Source organism: Sus scrofa, chromosome 4, assembly GCF_054392235.1.
Source record: "Sus scrofa isolate SSC_HxYL_T2T_F1_AM1 chromosome 4, Sscrofa_HxYL_maternal_Yorkshire_Landrace_v2.0, whole genome shotgun sequence".
Classification (NCBI taxonomy): domain Eukaryota; kingdom Metazoa; phylum Chordata; class Mammalia; order Artiodactyla; family Suidae; genus Sus; species Sus scrofa.
Window position 1 is genome coordinate 70,600,699 of NC_139386.1, and position 26,281 is coordinate 70,626,979.

The 26,281-nt window shown below is 40.3% G+C and overlaps 1 protein-coding gene across 45 annotated transcripts in view; it reads right to left on the reverse strand.

The window, feature by feature from the left end:
- C4H8orf34 (chromosome 4 C8orf34 homolog) overlaps positions 1-26,281 on the reverse strand; it is a 470,609-nt gene that overhangs the window by 98,592 nt on the left and 345,736 nt on the right. For 14 of the 45 annotated variants that reach the window (XM_085022207.1, XM_085022199.1, XM_085022184.1 and 11 more), the window contains 2 exons: positions 15,687-15,746; positions 10,858-11,838 (listed from right to left, as the gene is read on the reverse strand). The exons of 18 other annotated variants lie outside the window; for them this stretch is intronic. In XM_085022207.1, the coding sequence (XP_084878333.1) occupies positions 11,831-11,838; positions 15,687-15,746 (68 nt within the window). In that variant the 3' untranslated portion in view covers positions 10,858-11,830. Of the gene's footprint in view, positions 1-10,857; positions 11,839-15,686; positions 15,747-26,281 lie in introns of those variants that run through there. 13 more of the 45 variants (XM_085022210.1, XM_085022196.1, XM_085022194.1 and 10 more) reach the window with 1 other exon arrangement.

A 26,281-nucleotide genomic window follows, 5' to 3' on the forward strand; every position in this document is an offset into this window, starting at 1 on the left:
TAAGAGTTACTGTCTGCTAGCCCCCAGGCCAAGGAGCATGTCTGAGGTCAGCCTCAGTTTAACCTCAAATGGTTCACTTTCTTTCTCTCTCTCTCTCTCTCTCTCTCTCTCTTTTTTTTTTTTTTGCCTTTTTGGGGCCGCACCGATGGCATATGGAAGTTCCCAGGCGAGGGGTCAAATCAGAGCTACAGCTGCCAGCCATAGCCACAGCCACAGTCACAGCCACAGCAACTTGGGATCCGAGCCATGTCTGCAACCTACACTACAGCTGATGACAACTCTGGATTCTCAACCCACTGAGCGAGGCCAGGGTTCAAATCCACATCCTCATGGATACTAGTTGGGTTCACTACTGCTGAGCCATGATGGGAACTCCTCAAATGGTCCACTTTCACTGCCCCAGATTGGAAGCCTTTTATTAGCTTTTTCAATAGTCACGGACGCTATGCATCTCTTCCCAACTGCATGGCCAGTGATGACACACTGGTGCTTGGACTCAGCCATCGTGAGGGAGACTACATGGCAGGCGTATACCACAAATCAAGTCCTTTTACTGGGGAGATCAGGTTGCTAAACACAAACTTCTACCCCCACTGAATATGACCCTAACATGTACAGCAGCATAAGGGTCTTAAACAAAGGCAGAATCTCAAATGCAGGCTGGTTATGACTAAACTTGGACATCTGCTGGAAGAGAAAGAATTAGTATATTATTTCACACCCTGTAAAGCCAGATCTTTTGGATTATTGGGAGTGTATTTACTTAATGGTTCTGCAAAAAGAAAGGCTAACCCCAAAGATCAATGTCCTGACAGATGAGTGAAATAATAAACACAAATCCTGCAAAGGTTCATACCAAGGAGGCCCACACATCACTCCAAACCATTTTGGTCTGGCTATCGGGCTGGAAATCTCACAGACTCAGGCTGGCAGTGGATATTTCCAGTGTTTCTTGGGTTTGGCTCGGGCAGCAACACCACAAGCACAGTTCACTTTCTTCTGTGGCGTTGCCTGACTTCCGATTCCACAAGAACCATGAAGTCAAAAGATCAGGCAAACAAAACCAAGTCATGAAAAGGAAAAACAGGAAGGGAATTTGATGAACGACTTGGACTCTCAGTGAGGATCTGGTTTTATTTTCATGGCAAGTGTCCTCCCGTAAGTTCAGAGCAACTCAAGCTGCCCCATTCCTTTTCATCCCCTCACACGCCTCTCCATGAGATTTCAACGCAGAGATGCGGAGCCGATGCCATACATGTGTAGCTTTGCCTTCCGTTAGCTCATAGGAGGAACCCTGGCAGGCAACAGTGAACCTACTTTTGGAACCAATCATCTTGGCAGAGGAAGACCTTTCACTTGCAGTGAAAGCAAGTTTGGTGCCTTTCCCATGTATCTGTGATCAGAACATACCAGGCTCTTTTTTTTTTTTTTTTTTTTTTTTTTTCTTTTTTCTCCCTAAAGATGATCTGTTCTGTTGAAATGCAATTTCAGAAAATAATCAAAGGGCAACCCTATAAGCTCACTCTGCCTCAGCCAAAGATGCTCATCCCAGAGCAGGGAATGGACAACAGAGTGGAACGGCAGATGCTGATTCAGGATGTTATTCCCTCTCCCTCACAATTAAAGGTCCTTCCTAAGGCAGCAGTAACTTCTACGTGGAAACAAAACCTCGTGAGTATTTTACCACAATTTTCAAGAAAAAAAAAATGAGGCGTGACTGGAGAGAGGCAAGCAGGACTGTCAGGGAATGAGGTACCAAATAGGGAGGTGTGCCAGGATTAACCATCATCACTTTCTCCAGACGGATCAAAGCTCCAAGCTGCCCAGCTCCGGTTCCAAATGGGAAATCCTTTGCTTTCATTGTGCGGCCAAGAGTTTGGCCCTCTGGCCTGCAGGGAGGTACCCACCACACCTTTCTTCCTCCGCCTACCACTGAGCACCTGTCCAACCTTGGCCCTCCTGACACTGTACACATATTCAAAGTTTGTCCAGGAGTTCCCTGGTGGCTCAGTGGGTTAAGGATTCAGTGTTGTCACTGCTTCAGACTTGCCTAACCATCAATTCCCTGCTCTAGCTTGATTGCTTCTAGACCCTATGTTCAATTAATTATAACAGAAGGACCTTAGTCCTGATTCCAGCTGAAGTCTTAGGTATACCATGGTTGGATTAGCCTTAATGGAAAGAATTATTTCTGGGGCTCCATAGCAAAATTAACTCCATAAGAAGTTCTTATTTTCTTAGAAAATATTAACGCTTCAAAAAAAGTCATAAGTATATTCTGGACACCAGGAACAAAACAGTAAGCATAGATGCCCTCCCCTGGAAGGGCTTTTAGCCTCTGCACAAATTACTCACAGGTTTGACAGTAGAAACAAAGTTAAAGAAATTTTTAAAAAAACAACAAAAAATTTTTAAAAAATTAAAAAAGACAAAAAAATAATGGAGTTCCTGTCGTGGCTCAGCTGTTAACAAACCCGACTAGCATCCATGAGGACTCGGGTTTGTTGATCCCTGGCCTCACATCCCGGGTTAAAGATCCCGCGTTGCCATGAGCTGTGGTGTAGGTTGCATAGTGGTTCAGATCCCGTGTTACTGTGGCTCTGGCGTAGGCTGGCAGCTACAGCTCCGATTGGACCCCTAGCCTGGGAACCTCCATATGCCACAGGTGTGGGCCCTAAAAAGACAAAAGAAAGAAAGAAATTTTACACGTATAACTCCATTTAAATCTTTTCTTGCAGAAGAAAGGCAAAAGAGTATTTTTCAAAAAGCAGTAAGATATTCTCAAAAGCAAAAGTTTATGCTACTCTGCTGTATTTGTTCCCTGACCTCGGAATTTCTGCATGTCGTGGGCGTGGCCAAAGTCTGTCCAAAAATTTGAACTAAGGAACAGGAGAGGACCAAGAAATCTCTCTTCTCTTTCAAGACCAGAGAACAACTGTAAATATTTACTTTGAAGCCCACACTACTCAGCCTCATCAATCAAAGGGAAAAGTGGTGTCGCAGGCTCTTTCCAAACAGGGGGTAGGGGTTGGGGGGGAGGTTTATGGGAAAACTGGGGTCACTCCGTGGTTTGCCATCCTCCTGATCACTTCCTCTTTGTAGTCTTGCCAATGCACATCCACGCACTCTTGAAGGGGACAGACTACAATGGTCACATCCTTGGTTTCATACATCAGACAACCAGGGTTCGAATCCCGGCTCCACCGCTTCTTGGCTTGAATGATTACTGAGAACATTAAATCTCCATCCCTCATTCATCAAGCGAGGATGTTATCAACTGATGGATTTGCTGAGAGGAAATAAGTGAGTCAATACATGGAAGACACTCCATACAAAGTTTGGCTCACCCACAGCAAGGACTCAGTATGGGGAGCTAGTCTTATTACGGAACACATCAAAAAAATTAAGCCTCTCCCCGACGTATGTTACAAAGCAAAATGCCTCAGGCTACAATGTTTACAGGCTCAGGGTTCAGGAGGCCTGGATGGACTCATCTACTTATAAACACGGGAGCAGTTCTCCTAACATCACAACCTGCTTCTCTTCTTGCTGCCTCATCAGCAGCCTCACCCCATCAGCAAACAGTGACACCTCTTGTTGTTCTGGTTCTTTGGTTTAATGCTATTGGTTTTGAACTAATAACCAGAGTGTTAACATCATTATTAATATTCCTTTGTTAGTTCTTGTCATCAGTGTTTCCAGTACAAGCCGTCAGATATTGCCTGGAGCCTCACTGCTGGATTTCAAGGTGGGACCGTGAAGTAACATTTTTTCCAGGGAGGTGAAACTCCTTGTTTCCTCAAAGAAGAGTCAAGCTTAGGAAAATCCCCAAGGCACCTGGTTCTTTTTACTGTACATCTATTTATTTTTTAGGGGATCTACTATGTGCAAACACAGGGTCACCCCTAGGGGTACAAATATGAGTTACACCCCACCACTAGAGAAGTTTATCAGAGCCAAATTGCTGTTGAACACAAGTTTGTGTACCCGAGGCACCATAAGGCCAAACTTGAAATGTCAAAGTTTGCAGCAGAGAAGGGCTTATTGCAGGGCCATGACCAGATAAGGGGGGGATGGGGCAGACAGGGGGGTGGGGTTCATGCTCAAAAGACCCAAATTTCCCAATGGTTTTCAAGGAAGAATTTTATAGGCAAAATTTGAGGGGAGGGCTGCAGGGTGTGGGACCCTCCTCTGATTGGTTGATGGTGGTCCAGGAATCTCAATCATCAGCCTTCTGGCTCTAACCAGTGTGGGGTCCATAGGCTTGTGCTCAGCCCAAAGTTACCATCCTCCACCTGAGTGGGTCTCAGTTCCTGTGGAAGAGCTCACAGATCCATATCAGATTGCTCTGTCTATCTTTTGGGGAAGAACCAGGACCCTGCACCATCACTGCACAGTTTTTTCTTGACTGCCTTTCCATTACTTCTGCCTTAACTCACTCCCCTAACTTGAAATGATTTGAATCTGCCCTTTGCAACTCAGTGAAGGTCTAGGAGGCAGAAACCTTTTTCCTACAAACAAGAAATGGGGACAGGGAAAGCCCTTTGTACGTGGGAAGCCCCCAGAGAGTCTTGCTAGGTTTTTTCGACACCCCTCAATCTTGAGGGGTACACGTATTGGACAAGAATGGGAATAACGTTTAGGATAGACAGGTTAATCAAAATGTGGCAAAGGAACTTGATTTTAGGGGGCCTTGGTTTCAAGATGGCTGAGAGCATCTGCTCATGGTTACACATGATTCAAGGCCGGGGTGACAGGCTAGAAATGTAACCCCCATGAATGGCAGCAAGATGTCTTCTCAGGGGTTATTTTTCATAATCAACCTTTCCATGAATAAACTTGATGAAGTTACAATAAAGCCTGGGAGGCTTATACCCCCGACCTGGTGGAGCCTAGCATCAAGGTTCATTGATCTGCCCTCAAACTCCTGTATCATCCCAGATGAATGAACTCACGTTTCCCTGTCTCATTTTTCTCATCTAGAAAATGGGGATGAGCATAGCAACATCTCAGGGCTGCTATGAAGATGAGAGGAGATGATAAAACATAGAATGACAAGCCCTCGACACATCTTACTAACCACAAGAAAATTAATTTAATGAGAGATCACCTTAAAATGTGTAACTACAATCTGTTTCATGAAGAAAATTATAGGTATGGTTAACTTTTTGCTTAAAAAGAAAATGGAGTTTCCCCATCTCTTTAATAATCACTGCTAACAGTACTTCTGGTTGTACTTCTCAGTCTGGCTGTGTAGACAAATCATGGGAGGACATTCATAAGCATGCATGCCTGGGCTGCACCCCTACACATCCTGATTAATTGCTCTGGGATTGGATCCCAACCCTGAGTGTCTAAAAAAATCTTTCCAAGTGATTAGTTGGTATAGTTAATTTTTTTTTTTTCCTTTTTAGGCCACACCCAAGGCACATGAAATTTCCCAGGCCAGGAATCGAATCCGAGCTGAAGCTGCAACCTACACCACAGCTGTGGCAACCCCGAATCTTTAACCTGTGGTGCCACAGTGGGAATGCTTGGTATAGTCAATGTTGAGAATGACTTGGGTCTGAAAAGTAAGTACAATTCAATCCTTATTGAGTTAAGTTGGACCTGCAGACTGCAATCTTAGGTTGTTTCAGGAGTTTAGCTGCTCTGGATGACAATGGGGTGTAGAGTCCAATAGATTATTTTGAAAAACATGGCACTGAAACTGAATTCCAATTTTCTAATATATGTTAAAATGCCCAGGTCCAACTGTTAGACCCTTGCTGAAGACCCAGAAAGCTGACACCTACATTTCTATAGTCATTTCTTAAGAAGATAAATAAGAGTCATACCACTACTATCAAAAATGGTAATGATAACTATTTAGCACTTTGCTTATCTGTTGCGGACTGAATGTTTATATGTCCCCCAAATTCATATGTCAAACTGACACCTTACCTTCCAATGTGATGGTCCTTGGAGGTAGGGACTTTGGGAGGTGATTTGATTTTGATGAGACCAGGATGTGGGGCCCCTATGAGGGACTTAGTGTCCTTGTAAGAAGAGGAGGGGAGACAGAAACTCTCTCTCCCTCTCTCTCTCTCCTTCACAGGACATAGTGGAAAGGTGTGGTCCACAGGCAGGAGAAAAGCCCTCACCAGCATCAGACCATGTGGGCACCCTGATCTTGGATGTCCAGCCTCTAGAATTGTGAGAAGATAAATTTCTGTTGGTTAAGCCACCCAGTCTATATTGGCTTAATGGCAGCCCTGACTAAGACAGAAGAAACAGTCTCTCTCATTAAGTTCGGATATTAGATGCATTGTATATATCTCCCAAACTTATCTAAGTACAGCTATAACTATTTCATAGATTAACAAGCCCTCTAGCAAAGTAATGAACAGCACTGAACTAAGACACTCTGGGACTGATCCTCTGTTCCACATTGATGGCAAAAGAGGAGATGTGGTCTTAAGTTTCTCGAAGCCTTGCTGAGCTGTAGGGAGGATCAAATAAGGCACCGAGGTACAGCAGTGGGCCCTGCTTAGCATTTTAGCCATAGCGGCAGAGGCAGCGGCAGCAGCAACAACAGCATTATTGCACTGACACTCAGAGAGGTTAGTTACCGCACTAAAATCTACACTGCTTCAGGGGAGTACAGCACGCGTTCAATCACCCGTTTCTGAACAAACCATATGGCCTTATTACTACAATACACTATCCTTGCCTTTTCCCTTCAACATGACTATGTTTTGGCATAATAATATTCCTTCCAATATGAAGGCTATGTTTAAATCTGGCTGTTCTTGGCAAAGATTTCCTGTGTAAACAATTTTCCAATGACGTTTATGACTGTCGGTATCAAAAGAATTTTCCAAAGCAGACAATTCTGTCTCTGGAGTATAACAAATCAAAGAGAGAAAGGTGTTAAAAATGTATCAATACTACATATGGAATTATACACTCAGTTCCATAAAACCTGGTGTTCTATGGCTTGGATCTACCTACGGAAATGTAATATCCTCTTTACTCTATGGTAAACCTCATAGCCTTGGGAAGCCAACTCCCTTATTTTCCAGGTGAAATTTGATGCTATCTTGACATTCTAGAATCATTTAAACCCCAAATCGTTGAAAGATTTATGACATGTAATCCTAAATGAAATGACATGACTGTCTTGGAAATATGGTTATCTGTACAAGCGCTAAATCCTTTGAAATCACTTTTGAAAGTATCAGAATGAGTCAAGGTAAGCCTATTTTAGATAGACATTTTAATCTATTTTATGAGTATATGTAGTTACAATCAGCTTTTCTCAATGTCCAACTAACTGGTCATTTCTTTAAAAGGACCACGGTCAGATATACTTGCTCAAAGTTCAGGAATGCCTACAAACGCTAAGTTAGTATGACCTAGAATTGCATATTTCGAAGCTATCATCTTTGGCAAGGAGAAAAGGTGATCTAGTGTTATTCTAAATGAGGCATACTGTGCTATAGGAATAAATAAACCCCTAACTTCCCTGGCTGAATAAAGATTTATTACTCACTCATATTTCCTGTTATTACAAATCAGCAGGAACTCTGCACATAGTCATGAATGCAAACATCTTTAGACTCTGCTGTCTGAGTTTATAACATCCAAAATCACAGAAGCAGGGAGGAGGAAGAAAAAAAGAGTATGGAGAACTCGCACCTCTACGAATGCTTTGGGCTGGGAAGCAGCACTCCCACTGCTGGCCTGCTGGTCAGTTAGTCACACAACCCTGCCTAACTGCCGGGGGCAAGGACATCTTTCCACATGCCAGGAAGAAGAGGAGAGAACTATATCCGGTAAGCGACGCTAACCTCTCTCACAGACCCAGCGAAAGCTATTGAACGGCAAGTGCAAACAGTAAGTCTATAAAAGATGCTAAAACCTGACTCATAACTTAAGACACATGCATATTTGTTTTCCACAATGAAACACATCTTTCCACAGCTCAGTTTAAGCCACTGATCATATGATCCTCATTACGCTCTAAGGAATTTTTCCTGTACACGCTCATGATCTTTACCTAAAAATGTTTTGCAAAATATGGTCATAAAATTTCCACCAGTGCAACAGTTCCCCTTTCACTCAGGAGCCCGGGGTAAATTTGGGGCGAGTCATTCGGTCAAATGCCTGTGGTTTGTGACTGGGCCTTCAGGCACAGCTGTAATGTGCTGTGCTGGACACTGCAGGGCTACAGGGAAGTTGGTGGCAAACTCTTGCAGAACTTCTGCTTTTAGGCCATCAGTTGGCCATTCCCCGCCCCCAGAAGCCGTGTATACTGCTCAGTCACCACCTCCCCTTGCCTTGGCTATAGGCAGTTTTTGAGAAAAAAATGCTGTGTATCTGCTAGATTTTTCAGAACCTGAGTCATATTACCATTGTAATCTTGCACAAAGCACTCAGGGATCTTCAGACACATATTAAATGATTAAAATAGTGAGAAAAGTTGCCAAACCAAAGCTTTTGCTTGTATCCAAATCCACCCAAGTTGGCTTTGCAGAGATTGCTTCTACAAACATCAAGGACTCAAAAGAGACAAGAAGTCATCATGGACATTTAAAAGAAATGAACAAAAAAAGCAGTGGTGAGTGGGCCAAAAGTAAGTCAAAAAATCAGAAAGCATTTACAGAAATGACAAGCCCCAATTTACAGCAAGTGAACAGCTCTGTGCATAAGACCAAGAAAGATGACTGACACTCCTCCACTCTCAAAGGAGGGCCTTACAAGACTCGGAGTTCAGCAGCAGGCAATGGTTGTTTTCCTTGTATCCACTTAAAAACCTCTGCTTAATGACTCTGAAGGAAAAGAGGGAGATAAAAACACTGTAGCAGGTTCTTAAGTCTTTCCCTAAAGACTTCAGTTCTCTTGTCATCACTATTAAGCAAAGAAGGAGGAATTTTCGAGGGAAAGGTCTCCACCCACTGACGAAAAAGACCCCAAATTGGTAACACCTTAGTTTTTGTTCCCTAAATAAGGGAAACTCTGTTTCTTCCATCCTCCCTCCCACTCTCATATAGCTGCTTTTTATTCCATCAACCCACAGGAAGTTTCTACAGACTCATTAAACTAGACCACTAAAGGTGTCCCACACATGGGGCCATGCTTGTCTCTTGCCTGAAATCCAGCTGTGCTTACAGGAACCAGGGATCTTGAAGTGCATTGCTTTTGACCTTCTGCTTCCTAGAAACAGTGTGTGGGCCACCCACTCTGTCCAGTGTACATAAAACCTTTCCTCTTGAAATCACTTTTTTTTAGTCCCTTAAGTGTTAGTGTGTGTGTTCCTGAGGCTTGTTCTGTTCCCACCACACATGCTTTCACTGGGTGATGCCATCTACTGCTCTGATTTCTGTTATGCTCTGTTTGATTGTGGTGACAATGCTCAAAGTCTTGGCTATGTCCCCAGTATAATCTCAACATGTCCCCAGCTGACCTCAACATCTTCCCCTCATCTTAAACATATCTCTAGAAGCCCTTTGTGTGTGTGGGGGGGGGGGGCATTTTCAAGCCTACCCCATGCACAACTCTGGAATTGTGCTAAGAGACATATGCGCACAAGGGGCAAAACGGAAGCCAAGATGCGTGTCGAGAGATTCAGATTCCATGTGTGACACGTGGAAGAGGATATAGGAAAGCAACCTGGAAAATTTTCCTTTTCTGGGCTCTAGCTGTTTACTGGCCCTGGCCTCTGAAAATGGCTATTGGAGCTAATAAAGAAGAGGGGACAGAGATTCTGGTGTGTGTGTGTGTGTGTGTGTGTGTGTGTGTGTGTGTGAGAGAGAGAGAGAGAGAGAGAGAGAGAGAGAGAGAGAGAGAGAGAGAGAGAGAGAGAGACCTGCCCAGTTGGCAGTGATGCAGATACTCTCCTTCCCAAAGCAAGCACACAACAAGCCTGGCTCCTCTAAGCCCTGTTCTTGACCAGACTTCTTAACCTTGGCTGATAAAAACTGCAGACTCTCAGTACAAATGATATCATGCACACCAACCCACCCCAATATTAAAGGACTTGAACAACCCCCTAGTGTCTAAGTCAAGGCAGCATCCACAGATGGTGACTCCAGACCCCACAAGTACCTGTCTAGGAACTCACATGGCCGCCATAAGAACCTACTGTTTGCTCCCCCTGAGACAGAGCCCCTGGCACTCAGGATCTGAGGGACAACAGAGGCCAAACTTCCCTAAGTGCCAGGCAGCAAACCCAGAGGAGCATCACATGGATCAACCCCCTTTGTGCTGCCTGCACACTTCCATTCCCTTGACTTTTCTAAAGTCCTGGGCGCTTCTCAGCCCCCCTCCCCTGCTCTCCCTTTAAGACATCTGAGCGCCTCTGTACAAAGCGAAGTTGAGTTCAGTCCATGCTGAACCCTCTTCTCTATGGTGATAGTTTATCACTGGTTAAAATCTGTCCTTGCCACTTTGATCTGTGTCCAGTGGTAGTATTTTCAGCAATATACTCTGATGTCCTGGTGGATCTGATTCCCAAGGCTGATGTGGCACTTAGTAGGGTGACTGTCTCTAGGAAAAGGTCAGTGGGCAAGAGGTGGACAAAAACTGATCAAGTGACAGTGGAGGAAAGTATGGCTCAGATGACGCACTGGGGCGATGTGTTTTAAAGAAAGACCATTCCCGACAGGGAGAACATTGGGACCCTCAGTTGAACGTGTTTGAAGATAGTCTTCATGGTAAGAATTTTTAAATAGAGGAGTTTCTGGCCCCATAAACTTACTCTCTTGCCTTCTCTCTTTTCTGTGCAGGTTTTCTAAGCCTGTAACTTGTTTCTACCCATACGAACAATAACTTTTATGAAAGTTAGTCTCATGAGTTTCTATGCACACAAAGACATTAATATAAGAACATTTATTTTAGTATTTGCTTTAGGACTATGACTTCACTCATACAATCAGAATTTCTTTGTTTATTCTTTAGCCATGTTCTGGCCTTTAACACTTGTTTCCTTGACAGTTATACAGGCAGTTTTATATTTTAACCATATGCCTTAAAGGTCCAGAAAGTAAACTTAAATTAAGACAAATAAGAGAAAACAGACAGTAAGATACTCAGTAGATTTACTTGGTCCCATTCACTTAGCATCAATGCATAACACATTCCGGAAGCGAGCATATATCAAATTTAAAATGGATAATCTTAATTGGTTTCAATAATTGGATAAATGGTCAAACAATTTTGATTGCATATGCTTTGGGCCATGCATGTCATTCCTTATTGATTTTCTCTATTGAATTAACCTATCAATTATTTGTTTGGACAGGAACAAGGAAAGAGCAGTGATGGACAGCACGCCTCTCGCTGCTGCACAAAACACATATGGCAGGTAATGACACCAAAGAGCTGACCCCTAGGGAGACCTAAATGGCTTATCTTGGCACATGTGGGTAAATATAATGTTTTTTAATCTAAAAAATGAGAAAATATTATAAAAATATAAGAAGTAGAAAACCCTAGACAAGTTAAAATACAGAAAAATTTTAAGCAAAGTTATTGGAATCAGGCAATATTGAGTGTATCAAATAGTAATCTTAATAACTAGGTAGAAAGTAACCTAAACCCAGGACACTAACCATGTCAAGAGGCAGCAGGCATCTTGAGACCACCCAGAATCCTTTGCCAGAGTTAGTGTTCTCTGATGACACACTTAGGCACCCCCTGGTTACAAGAGTCCTTGTTTATTATTGATATTATAAAAATAACCATTCTCTAAATGATTACACATAGTAAATAAAATTAGAACTCTACATAAGGATTTGAATAACAGCAATTTTTTTTAAAGGACCATTTGCAACTTCTTCTGCCTGTTTCACAGACCTATAGGGGAGAAAGAAAACAAAAGATGTACTTAATGATATATCTCCAGCACAGCACATTAAAAAGAAAGATTGGAATTTTAATGCTTTCTTCTATTCCATATGAACTTTTCCTATGGCCTTGACCTTAGAGCACTACCTGTTACCCATATCTTACTGCCAGTGTGTCCATTTCTGACATCAGTATAAAACATTTTTTGCATATATAATATGCAAAAACATGTAATAAAATAATATAATATACAAAAATATGTTAAAACAGATTGGCTTCTCTCTAAATATGGCCAATGAGAAATACTTGCAAGGTATGTACACAATGACTCACCTAGAAAGAATTATGAAACTGGATTTAGAAAATAGTGGCATAAGGTGGGTCAGGCTGCACATGGCCTACTTTAGCATTAGAACTCCTCATCCATACTGCTTGACTGGAAAGAATTTATTGATTTTTTTCCTAGAAAAATATGACAAGGATGGCAAGGGGATGTGTCCGTGCTTCAAGAATACTTTATGTGGAGTTCCCGTCATGGCGCAGTGGTTAACGAATCTGACTAGGAACCATGAGGTTGCGGGTTCGGTCCCTGCCCTTGCTCAGTGGGTTAACGATCCGGCATTGCTGTGAGCTGTGGTGTAGGTTGCAGACGCGGCTCGGATCCTGTGTTGCTGTGGCTCTAGCGTAGGCCGGTGGCTACAGCTCCAATTTGACCCCTAGCCTGGGAACCTCCATGTGCCGCGGGAGCGGCCCAAAGAAATAGCAAAAAAAAAAGACAAAAAAAAAAAGAAGACTTTATGTGTTTTTTCTGCTTTGTACCTGAGTTATAGTTAATCTTTCTTTCTTTCATCTTTTTTTTCATGGCTTTTTAGGTCCACACCCATAGCATATGGAAGTTCCCAGGCTAGGAGCCAACTTGGAGCTACAGCTCCTGGCCCACATCACGGCTGCAGCAACGAAGGATTCGAGCCGCATCTGCGATCTACAGCTCATGGCAATGCCAGATCCTTAACCCACTTAGTGAAGCCAGAGACTGAACCCGTGTCTTCATAGATACTAGTCGGGTTCATTACTGCTGAACCATGATGGAAACTCCAATATTTAATATTTCTGATTCACCCACCAAATCATAAACATACTGACGGAAGAATTATCAACCTTCAAATGACTCCCAGGATCCGAAAGAATACTTTGCTCATGGTGTTTGCTCAACAAGTAGTTGTTTGATGAAAGAGAGAGAAAGGAGGATGGAAAGAAGGGAGGTGGGCAAAAGGGTGTTGGGTTATTTGTGCATATACTCCTTTATCTAGAATGTTCTTTACTTATCTCAATCAACCCCACTAACTCCTTTATCTGATTCCCTTTAGGATTTTTTTTTTTTTGTCTTTTTAGGGCCACATCCATGGCATATGGAAGTTCCCAGGCTAGGGGTCGAATAGGAGCTGTAGCTGCCAGCCTATACCACAGCCACAGTAACACCAGATCCAAGCCACATCTGTGACCTGTGCTGCAGCTCGAGGCAATGCCAGATCCTTAACCCACTGAAAGAGGCCAGGGAGCAAACCCACATCCTCATGGATATTGGTCAGGTTCTTAACCTGCTCAGCCACAATGGGAACTCCTCCTTTAGGTCTTAAATACCATTTTCTCTGACCATTAGTCAAGGCAGGATTCTTTTGCTGCCTTCACTTATCCTAATGCTTCTGTAACAATAATCATCAGCATTACATGTAAATAACATTTAATGTGTGACTTTATCATCTAGTGTTTGCGTCACCTATGGCAGTGATATGTCCTTCTCTGGCATAACTCCTGATTCACTGTAGGCCTTTCTTAAATATAAATTACATGAACAATTTATTTATTCAATGTCTTAGACTGAAGGGTAGTATGCCTCTATGTCCTACAAAGAACATTTGAGGGATTAGGGAAGAGAACTAGAACCACATGATCTTTGTATTTCTGCAGTGGTAGAGTTATACATAGAAGAGATACAATTTTTATTCATGAAACAAAAGGACAGAACCAGAAAGAAGGCAGCTACAAAGAGTCAGATTTTGGAGCAAAGGCAGAGCAATTTTTTTTAAAGTAGGTTTTAAACATTTTTTACAATGTAAGAAATACATGTGGTTTCTGTTTGTTTTGTCACCATGCTGTTCATTACATCCACAGGACTGATTTATTTTTATAACTGAAAATCTGTCCCTTTTGACCACCTCCATCCATTTTGCCCATTCCCTGCCTTTGGCAACCACCAATCTGTTCTCAGTGTCTATGATCTTGGTGGGGCTTTTTGTTTAGATTCTACATAAAAATGAGATCACAGGGCATCACTAATTTAATTTAGCATAATGGCTTCAAGGTCTGTCCATATTTTCACAAATGGCAAGATTTCATCATTTTTATAGCTAAATAATATTCCATTACATGCATGTGTGTGTTTATCACATTTTATTTATCTATTCATCCATTTATGGACACTTAGGTTTTTCTGTATCTTAACTGCTGCAATGAACATGGGGGTACAGATAGCTTTTTGAGACCTTTTTTGTAACTATCTGGATAGTATTCTGCAGGTGTAAATGCAGGTGACCCTTGAACAACATGGGTTTGAACTGCACGGGTCCACTTACATGTGGATTTTTTCCCAGTAAACACATACTACAGTACTACAAAATCTATGGTTGACTGAATCCGCAGAAACGAAACCACAGATACAGACAGTTGACTGTGAAGTTACACGCGGATTTTCAACTCTGTGGAGAATCAGTGCCCAAACCCCTACATTGTTCAAGAAGCAACTATATATGATTGTGTGTATGTCTATGCATTTTATACAACAAAAATGAATTGATGTAATATACTGTCTTGAGACTCACTTTTTTATGCAATATTGTAAAAATATTTCCACACCAAGGTATATACAGACAGATGGATCCAGTTAATACAAGGACAAATCTATGTATATATCCAGTTAATATATATCTCATTCTTCATAATAGATTCCATTATATAGATTGCTATAATTTTTGTCATGAATCCCCTTTAATTGGCCATTAGGTTGTTTCCATTTTTTTATGTTTTCCATGCTTCATTAAAAAACAGTTTTCACGTCTTACTATAAAACACATGTAATGAACATAATAATATTCTGATAACTACACAGTGGTGCACTGCAGAAAGTATTTCTTTAGGTGATTTCTTAATACAAAATGATTGGGTTAATGAGCAAATACAGCAGAGCACAGGAGGTAGTGTACCTCCCATCACTCGAGGTGTTCATACAGAAGCTGGTTAACCATTCGGTAGGTGCGTTGCAGAGAAAAGACAAGCACTGGATGGAAAGGGAAATAGACAGTTCTAACATTCTTTCTCATTTTGATATTTTGGCATTCTATGAGCACTAAGGACATGCTCAACCCTTTACTTCTCTCTGTAACATACTTGAGAGAAGCTACTATGAACTGTTCATTATATATCCAGTTCTTGGAGTAGCCTCGGTCCCTGGATGTGACATTGTTCTGAGATACATTTAATGGTGTCATAGATTCCATGGTCTGCACAAAGGGAACATATGTTCTCATCTCATGTGTATCTAAAAGTGATTTTCCACCAGGGAGGAAGGGTTTTAAATCCTCATCCCACTTCCTCGGCACAGAAGAATACAGGCTCAACAAGGAGCCTGAGATCTGTAGAATATCATGAAAAGAAAGAGAAAACATTATGCAGAGGAGTTGGAGGGAAATCTTTTTCTCATTATAGGTCATGAAGACCATGTATTTAAAAAGTTCTGAACTTGGAGCAGTTGTAAGTGGTACCCACCATACGTTGATATCAAGTGCCCTGAGCAAACGTACCAGAATAGACCAGTGCGGGACAGGAGGAGCACGGAACACAAAGGAGGAGATCAGCAGAGCCTGCACAAGGAAAGAAAAGAGGTGATACGCTAGGCCAGGAGAAGGAAGAAGTCCATTAAATGCAATTCCCCTGTGGTGTGACTGATGTCTAATGAGGACTACTGAAATGAATATCAAAACTACATTCACAGAACCTAGTGACTGCAATTACACACAAGCTGTTTAACAGTGTGTATTCTCATTTCATAATTCAGTCTTTTCAATTTAAACTCTTTGCAATGATAAATGAAAACTAGGGCAAAAACCCCCTCCAAACAGTGTTATGACTTTATATGTGGACTACCAGGAAGACCTCACCTAAATCACAGTCATAAGGAGTTCCTTGGTGGCCTAGCAGGTTCAGGATCCAGCATTGTCACTGCTATAGTAAATATGCTGGGGGTGCAGCCCAATCAATCAATCAATCAATCAATTAGTCATAATTCCTTTGTCCAGCATAGGTTATAGAGGAAAGTCATGCTCTACAGACTGCTACCCTAACACAGCTTATTCAGGATTGGATATATACATTGTGATGCTGTAACATTTGCCATTTAATGTAATCATCACGAAATTATTATGAGCCTTACATAACACAGGTACACTATATTTTTTAAATTACTTAATGAATTTTATTACATTTATAAGTGTGCAACAATTATCACAACCAAATTTTGTAGCATTTTTAATGCCTGGCACATAATGCTAAATTGAAGTCCTCTGACTGCATCCCCAAGGCAGAAGGGCAGTGTCTAGTATGACAAGGGGACGAGAGTACTCTAATTTAAAACAGCAGAGACATTCCCATCATGGCTCAATGGTAATGAACCCAACTAGTATCCATCCATGAGCACACAAGTTCAATCTTTAGCCTTGCTCAGTGGGCTAAGGATCTGGCGTTGCTGTGGCCGTGGTGTAGGCTGGCAGCTACAGCTCTGATTGGAACCCTAGCCTGGGAACTTCCACATGCCATGGGTGTGGCTCTAAAAAGACAAAAAAATAAAAATAAAACAGAAGAGAAATAAAACAGAAGATCAAAGAAAATGAAATAAAGGCATCAAGAGAGGTAAGCCTTCACATTTCTTGAAGTGAGAGGAAACAGATTAAGCCCAAGTTTTCCAAAGCAATCCTGCAAGGTGTTAATATAGATGATCCACAAACAAATGGTTCCTTGATCAAAGACTTTTTGACAACAACGTACCAAAAGCCTTTGGGAGGATCAAAATACACATTGGCATATGAAAGCTCTTAGAAGTCTTATAATAAAACTATTTAACCTGATATTTACCAAAGCTATTTGATAACAGATTTTCATATAACTCACTTTTTAAAATTCTACAGTGATACACTGGGACAGACTGCTTCAGCTAGAGTGAACGAAGAGGTGTGTCAAGGCAATTGCTGCTTCACAAAATTCAGCAGCAAAATAGAAAAGCATGGGTTTTGTATTCAGATAGATCTGAGTTCAAGTTCTAGCTCCGCCCCCTCTCACACATGTGACCTTGGGCAAGTTAGTATTGCTCAGCACCCTCCGAGGAGGAGGGTGATAAGAGAAACACCTCTGGAAATATCATTAAGCAGTGGGTATTTGATGGTTTTAGAGAATTCAAATTTAGATGAACAGGAACTACCAAAAACATCTGGCTTCAAGGAGATGGATGTACATGTAAAGCGGGTACTGAATAAAGCTGGAGAACTTGGCCAATTTTTAGAAATCTTACACACAGAGAGGCTTTGAATAAAGTAATGATGCATTCACGTTTGAGTCTTTTTTTCACTACCTGAAGGTATTAGAGGTGCTGGTGGGAGAGTAGTTGAATTAATGCTCTGTTATCTCCTTTAAATTTAAAGTGTATTAGAATCACCCGGAGGGCTTTTAAAACACAGATTGCGAGAGTCCACTATTAGAGTTTTTGATTTAGTCAATGTCAGGTGGAACCCAAGGAAATTGCATTTCTTACAAGTTCCCAAGAGATGCTGCTGCTGCTGCTGTTGATTTGGGACACATTCTGAACATCACTGTTCTAGGTAGTATAGACTTTAGGCTGGAGGATGAAGCCAGCTGTGGTCTGGCTTACTTGAAAAAGGAATAATGAAGTGTCCGGGTACCAAAGTAAGACTGGAGTGAAGGTTTAGTAGGAAATAGAGAATCTGAAAGGCAGAATATTTGGGACAGAGAGTAGATTATAGTATTCTAAGATTTTAGAGTTGGACACCATTTCACATTTGACAAGAAAAAAACTACACTGCCCTAAAAGAGCACTAGACTTGAGAGGGCCAGAGAATTATAAAGGTGGAACATTGGATAAGTCACCCAAGTGAAAGTTAAAATTTCCTAATGATGAGTGTGGTGGAGAGGAAAACAATGAACCAAGTGTCACCACATCCCACATGAAAGATCAGAAATGACTGGTGAGATTATAGAGACAAGAAGGACACAGGACATCAGGGCAAATGGCAGGAGCCTAAAAAGGAGAATTTCAGGTAGAATGTTTCTGCTACTTCGTAGTGCTGGACACATGATGATTGAAAGGAGCAGCTTCCCCTGGTGAGAACAAAAAAGAAAGCAGTGTTTTCTAGGAATCATTTCACACAAGGCAAAAAAGGCATGGGGAGTGTTCTTGGAATAGCATTGAAGAATGATCAGTGTGCAAACCAAATTCCCATTCCATAGGCCACACATGAAAGCGCTGGGAAATACGTCCACAGCGGTTAAGAATACAGATACATGAGAGGATTTTATTTTGATAGGGGCAGAGAAGCAAGGCAGAGTGGCCAAGGATAACAGGAATAAAAGGCAGAAGTAACTAGTCTCAAGTTTCTGAACTGAACTTTGGCCTAATATTTTTGTATGGCAACTGACTTCAGTATCCAGGCTTACACCTCCTCCCTCTGTGAAGCAGGACTGCCTGTCCTGGGGATGGCCCATTACTCCCCATACCTGTGGGAAGGGAGCAGCTTTGGTGGGAAAAGAAGCAATGAGAGAGTAGCTATAAACTCTAGATAAATATTATCTTCATAAAGATCATATTTTTGTTCACAGATTAGAACTCTCTTCTTTCTTCTTGAATGTTACAGGTACAGGCTTATTCAATGAAAAACAGTAACATTTGGAGAAAAGACTTGTGGCTACCCCGGGGTGGGGGGGAGGGAGGGAGTGGGAGGGATGGGGAGCTTGGGGTTAAGGGATGCAAACTATTGCTCTTGGAATGGATTTACAGTGAGATCCTACTGTGTAGCATTGAGGACTATGTCTAGATACTTACATCGCAACACAACAGTGGGAGGAAAAAGTATGTATACATGTATGTGTAACTTGGTCCCCATGCTGTACAGTGGAAAAAACAAACAAACAAACAAACAGTAACACAAATCACCTGAGGAAAGCATCCCACCTGCATTTGTAGAGACTAGTGTAAATGCTGCATTAATGCACCATGTTCACTGCAGCTCTGACTGAATGACAGTTACTACAGAGGAACAACACATTGAACATATGAAATGTCATTGAGCATACCGTGTTTTATTTATTGTGTATACCAGTAAACCAATTATTATACACATTTGTCTATATTTCTAGACGCTGTGGCCTCCTTGAACAATCAGAATAGGAGACTGAGGACTGGCTGCTGCTCAATGAACCTTAACCAATTTGAACTGAATTCATTGTTTCATTTGTTCATTCATTCAAGTCATTCAGTAAGTATTTATTAAGTAAATGCCAAATGTATACATATTTATTAAATAAATATGTGCTGAACACTTACCAGATAAGAATATATCTATACATGTATATATATATATATATATACACATTTTTTTTTTTTAATTTTATGGCCGCACCCGTGGCATATGGAAGTTCCTGGGCCAGGGACTGAATCCAAACCACAGCTGCAACCTATGCCACAGCTGCAACCTATGCTGGATCCTTTAACCCACTGAACTGGGCTGGGGATCCAACCCACACATCCTTAAAGTGACCCAAGCTGCTGCAGTCAGGTTCTTAACCCACTGCACCCTGGCGGGAACTCAGAATAAGAATACTAAAACTAAATTCTCCTTAATAGGTTAATTTTTGAATTAAATATGTGGAAGCAATTTATAAATTAGAAAGCCTATATAACTGGTAAAAACTTTTGAAAATGGTCTGCAGAATGTTTAATTATACTAAAGTTGATATACAGTTTTGGGATATTTAGTCAACATTTCAAAACAAGTCATTTTGAAGAAATTTGGCAGTATGCTTTAAACAGTTGTACTATTTTTAATAGCTTACTATGAGATTGAAAACACGCTTAATGTAATTACTAAATGTTATTTATTTTATTCTGTCAAAATTTTAATTTTCATGTTTATCATATATGCCTCCCTTAATTTTCTGGATGACTTTGCTTGTAGATAATAATTTGGAACACAGTATAAACACAACTAAATCAAGTTGAAGTTTATATTAAAAGCAGATTTCCTATCCAAATATATTACTGCTTATTTCTTTATATGTCACTTTTCCTTATTTTCATGTTTTAGAGTGTTTTCCTTATGATACAACTCTTTCAGTGATCAGTGAAACAATTCCTTTTTTTGATACTATCTGTATGCACATTCCTTCCTCCTCCCTCCTTTTTTAAGCTTTTAGAAACACAACGACATTTCAGAGTAGAACATATGGCTTTGGATTAAGTTAGAATGCAAATTGCACTTAAATTGTACATCCTTGGGAAAATGTTTTTAACAAATCTGAGTTTGTAAAATCAGTAATATACATCAAATTGTCACAAGAATTAAAGGAGATACTACATAGCACATAACACCAACAATTCAATGTCGATCCTCTTCCATTTTCTCCATTTTTAGAGATACATGTGTTTCTATATAAGCCTTAAAATGTCAACTACTCATAATAGGTTTTAAAGAAGCATGGAATGCTATAATTCTAAATATGTCCTCAAATAGACTTTGAAGTTTTATTTTATGTCAGGCTACATGACAATTTGCCCAATTTATTATTAAATTTTATATCTATTAGAGTATATGCTGGAGTTTCTGCGGTAGCACAGTGGTTTAAGAATCTGACTGCAGCGGCTCAGGTCACTCACCGCAGAGGCATGGGTTCCATCCCCAGCCCAACACAGTGGATTAAAGGATCCAGCATTAGCACAGCTGCAGTACAGGTCCAGCTGTGGCTAGGATTCAATCCCTGGCCCAGGAACTTCCATATTCCGTGTGTGTAGTCATAAAAAAACTATGCTGTGAGAGTTAAAATCTGAGAATTGAGCAACTGTAGATGCACCTGAGTGTGAGCCCTTTCTCTGCAGTTTACCAGCCTGGGGACCACAAGGAAGAAGCAAGACCTTAAAGGAGTTTCCTCACTCCTACTGTTGTTCCCACTCCATCACTGCATCTAAAACGAGGAGATTAGACTCCCACTGAGAATAGTAAGCGACATGTGTGTGTGTGCTAACAATAAAAAATGTCTCCATCAGTAAACTGCACTGAGAACCTCTCAAGTGCCTGGGAGGAAAGTCCAAGCAGGAATAAAAACAATATCATTAAGAATCAAATCAGTAATGGTAAATAGAACCCTAACAATAAGTGAGAGACAAAAGTCATTGTGGGATAGAAGATAAATACTGTCATTAAATATTTAAGAAACAGAAACCATTTCATATGATATGTGCTTAGCCTAAAAGTAAAAACTTAGAATTAACTAATATTTACCAATTTTAAAGTATTGCTGAATTTAGTTTGCTAAAATTTTGTTGAGGATTTTTGCATCTATAATCATCATGGGCTCGTTCTTTTCTTTGTTTGTAGCGTATTTCTTTGGTTTTGGTGTTAGGGTAATGTCGGCCTCAGAGAATAACTTTGGGAGTTTTCTATCCTCTTCAGTTTTTTGGAATAGAGAAGGACAGGTTTTAGCTCTTCCTAATTTGTTTGGTAGAATTCTCCCATGAAGCTATTGAGACCTGGACTTTGGTTTGTTGATATTTTTAAAAATTACTGATTCAACTTTCTTTTACAAATAATTGCTCTGTTCCATATTTTCTATTTCTCCTTGATTCAGTCTGGAAAGAGTGTATGTTTCTAGGGATTTATCCATTTCTTCTAGGTTGCCTAATTTTTTGGCATATAATTATTCATAGTAATTTCTTATGATCTTTTATATTTTTATGGTGTTGACTATAACTTCTTTTTCAAATTTGCTTTTATTTATCTGGACCCTCTTTTTTTCTTCATGAGTCTAACTAAAGATCTACCAAGTTTGTTTATCTTTTCAAAGAACCAGCTCTTAGTTTCATTGATTCTTTCTTTCCTCCCTTTCTTTTCCTTTTCTTCCTTCCTCCCTTCCTTCTTTCTTATGTACTGGGTAAATTAGATAAATTTCCTGATCTTGCAGAAGTAGCCATATATTAGACAGGTCCTGTGGAGCCCAGCGGCATACTCCCTCTGGTCATCAAAGCTATATGCCCTAGGGGTGGCCTCTATGTGGGCTGTGTGAGCACTTCTGTTGTAGCAGGGCTGATGACTATGGGTGTGCCAGAAGGCAGGACTGACCCTCTGGTCTGACTGACTTGCAAGCTCGAATCATGCACTGGCTTCCTGCCCATTGGTGGGTGGGTTCTAGTCCCTGGTAAATTAGCTGTGGGACCCTAGAGGTCTTGCGGCTGGTGTCATCCTTCTGGTGGGCAAGTCAGAGTCATGGCACAACTAGCTGTGGGGTCCAGGGTCCCCAAGTTTATGCTAGCCCACTGGTGGATGGGACCTCATCCTGGGGTAGCTGGCTGTCTGGCCTGGGCGGGGGGAGGCTTTGGTTAGTGCCAGCCCACTAGTGGACAGGTAAGCCCCCAACACTAAGTCTCAAAACATTTCAAATGACTAAAACATCTGTACAGAGCTTGTTCTTTAACCAAAATAAATGCAGGATGAAAAGAAAGTTGGATTTAGAGAAGACATGTGAACACCAAACCTATATATTAGAAAAGAAGAAAGGCTAAAAATTAGTGAAGTATCCATCTTGTGCCACATAGCTTCACTTTTCCTACCAGATGTACTCCTTATAGTCAGTATCCAGCTTTTTGCTTGAGGAAGCTGAAATGCATGGTATATACCAACTCCTCTACTTAGATTTTGCCAATAAGGAGCCTCAGCCAAGGGTGGAAGAATGGAAGACAGTAAATTCAGGGTATTTATTCTATTTCATTCTTTCCCTCATCTTAATCAGATCTGGTCCTTCAGTTGAGTATTATTATTCTACATAAGGCAGCCTGCTCTCCATGACTCTCCTTCCACTTTGGGTTTTGGTAATTTCTTCCTTATATTGTCCCTTGGGCATGTCTGTCATTTCAGCTGCTACTGGGTTCAAAGTATTGCGTTATTTCCTGTGAGTTCCCCTTCACTTACACCTTTATTAATTGTCCTTTTTGAAAACCCTCCTTGAATTCCAAGCATGCTGTTTTCATTCTGTTGGGCTACTGATGAATACACATCTAAAATGTAAGAAGAAAAAGAGCAGACCATAAAGCCCAGAGAAAGTAGCAGGAAACAAAGCATATAAATAATAAATCAATATCATAAAAAACAAACATACAGTGGAGCAGATCAACAAGCTAAAATGTGGCTTATTTAGAAGACCAATGAGAGTAATAAACCTCTTACTGAGATAAAAATAGGGAAGGCAAAAATGATCAATATCAAGAATAAAGAAGAGGCATTCCTATAGAAGTTGAACATGTTTCTAAAAGCTATAAGATCATATTGTAAACACTCTGTGACAATTCTTTTGAAAATTCATATAAAATAAGCAAATTTTTGAAAGAATACACCTTATGCAAACTGACAGCAAAGAAATAGAAAATCTGAGTATTCATATAAGTATTAAAGAAATTAAATCCATAATTAAAAATTCCTCACATGAATACATTTTTCAGGCCCATATGGCTCTACCAAGACTGAACTCTTCCAAACACTTAAGAAATAATTAACTATTATGCAAACATTTCCAGAGAATCCCTGAGGAATTATTCCCCAGCCTATTTTATAAGGCTAGCAAATATTGTATCCATCAGACAAACCTAATTTTCATTATGTTCTGCATGTGAATTTTTGTGGATTTAATCCTATCACAAGTATAGAATATATCTGTGAAACAGGCTGCTGCTTAGCAGAAAGGATTAAAAAAGTGGTAATATCTTAGACAGTATGACAATGTAAAAAGAAAAACCTTGCGCAGCTAGAGGGAGATAATTCTGGCTAACAAAGAAGTCCCGTGATGCTATCAGAGAGCAGAGAGAACAACCTTAAACCTGACCAGGGCAGGAATGGAATGTAAATGAGTGGAGCAAGCAGCTCACGTTAATTGTTGCTATGAGAAAATGTAAGCCTAGTATGGCCATATCTTTTGTTTTTCAAAAAGAAGAATATCTGGATTTTTTACTTGATATATCCTAACTTTTAAACGTTGGCTTAAGTTTATTTTTATGTTAAAATACTATCCTAGCCAAAAAAGCATGCCTGCAGACAGAGCTAGCCCTATCACTTGCCTTTAAATATTACTGTATATAGATATGCCATCAGTGTATCACTTGCCTTTAAATATTAAATCAACTTGCCTTTAAATATTACTGTATATGGATACGCCATCAGTGTCCTTTGAAAACATAGCCTTTGGTATGAAGCTGAGCCCAAAGACAGGTTTTTAACAAAAGAAGTAAGCCCTTACAAAAATAACATTTTTTTTTTCAAAAGTTACCACCTAAAATCAAGAAGAAAATTTAAATTAGGAGAGAAAATGTATAGACACTGCCTCATGGTCAAAAAGACTCAATGATACCTTCCTCTGGATATACATTTACAATTCAGCTAAAGATGCCCAATCTTAATTGTTTGTTTGTTTGCTTTTTAGAGCTGCACCTGCAGCATGTGGAAGTTCCCAGGGTAGGGGTCCAATTGGAGCTGCAGCTGCCAGCCTACACTGCAGCCAAAGCAACATGGGATCTGAGCTACATCTGCAACCTACACCACAGCTCACGGCAATGCCAGATCCTTAACCCACTGAGTGAGGCCAGAGATTGAACCTGCAGACTCATGGATACTAGTCAGGTTCATTTCTGCTGAGCCACAACAGGATTTCCCTGAATTGTTTCTTTTGAGTCTAGAATATGAATAGTGAACCAAAAGCAAAGCCAGAGACGAAAAGCAGAATATGGTAATTTCTCTAGAAATTTTCTTTGCTCCTGACCTCTGATCAACGAATTAGCTATAAAGAACTGTGCATAGTAACTGTCACTCCTTTGGGCTTCACTTTCCTCACTAATAAAATTAAGACACTGGATGGATGATATTCAAGATGTTTCACACCTTTAAAATTTTATGATGCTATGAGCCTATCTATACAGTGATATAACAGTTACCACATAAAATCCTTTCATAGGAAATAGTCATGTAAGCTTTTGAATTTTAACTTTATTATATTTTATTTTTGAATTTTAACTTTATTATATTTTATTTTTAATATAAATTATATATCCTTAAAGTATAGAACATGATGATTCTATGTGCATATACACAGTGAAATGATTATTACAGTTACAGTCAGGCTAATTAACATATTTCTTTAGTTTTATTTGTTTGTTTTGTGGGAAAGCACCTGAAATCTATTCTTTCAGCAAATTTCCACGTATTAAATGTGGTATTTTAAACTATAGTTATCATGCTGTATATACTGGATCTCTAGATTTATTCATCCTACATAACTGTAACTATGTACCTTTTGACAAATAACTTCCCATTTTCCCCACTTTTCTGCCCTTGGTACTACCATTCTATTCCTTGCCTTTATGTATCTGACTTTTTAGATCCCACATATAAATGAGACCATGCATTTTTTTTTTTTAATTTCTGTGTCTGGCTTATTTCATTGGCATAATGTCCTCCAGTTTCATCTATGCTATTGCAAATGGCAGGATGTCTCTCTCCTTTTTTTTTTTTTTAAAGGCTGATCAGTATTCATTGCATATATATGTACCACACTTTCTTTTTCCATCCATCCATCAACAGACACATAGGTGGTATCCATACCCATGCTATTGTGACTGTTGCTGCAACAAACATGGGAACATAGCTCTTTAAGGTACTGATTTCATTTCCTCTGGATATGTACCCAGAAGAAGGCTGGCTGGATAATATGGTAGCACTATTTTTAGTTTTTTGAGGAACATTTATTTTCATAACAGCTGCACCAATTTACATTACCATTAAAAATGTCTATAGTCAGAACTCCATATCAGTGGGTTATAAATCCACAGATTCACCCAACCTGGACTGGTTAAATCTTCAGATGTGGAACCAGCAGCTACGAAGGGCTGACTATACTATGCCATTTTATGTGAGAGACTTGAGCATCTGCAGGGATCCTGGAACCAATCATCTATAGCCACCAAGGGACAACTATACAAGGATTATTTCTTTTTCCACATCCTTATCAACACTTCTCTTTTATCTTTTTCATAATAGCCATCCTAAGAAGTGTGAGGTGATATCTCAATGTAGGTTTGATT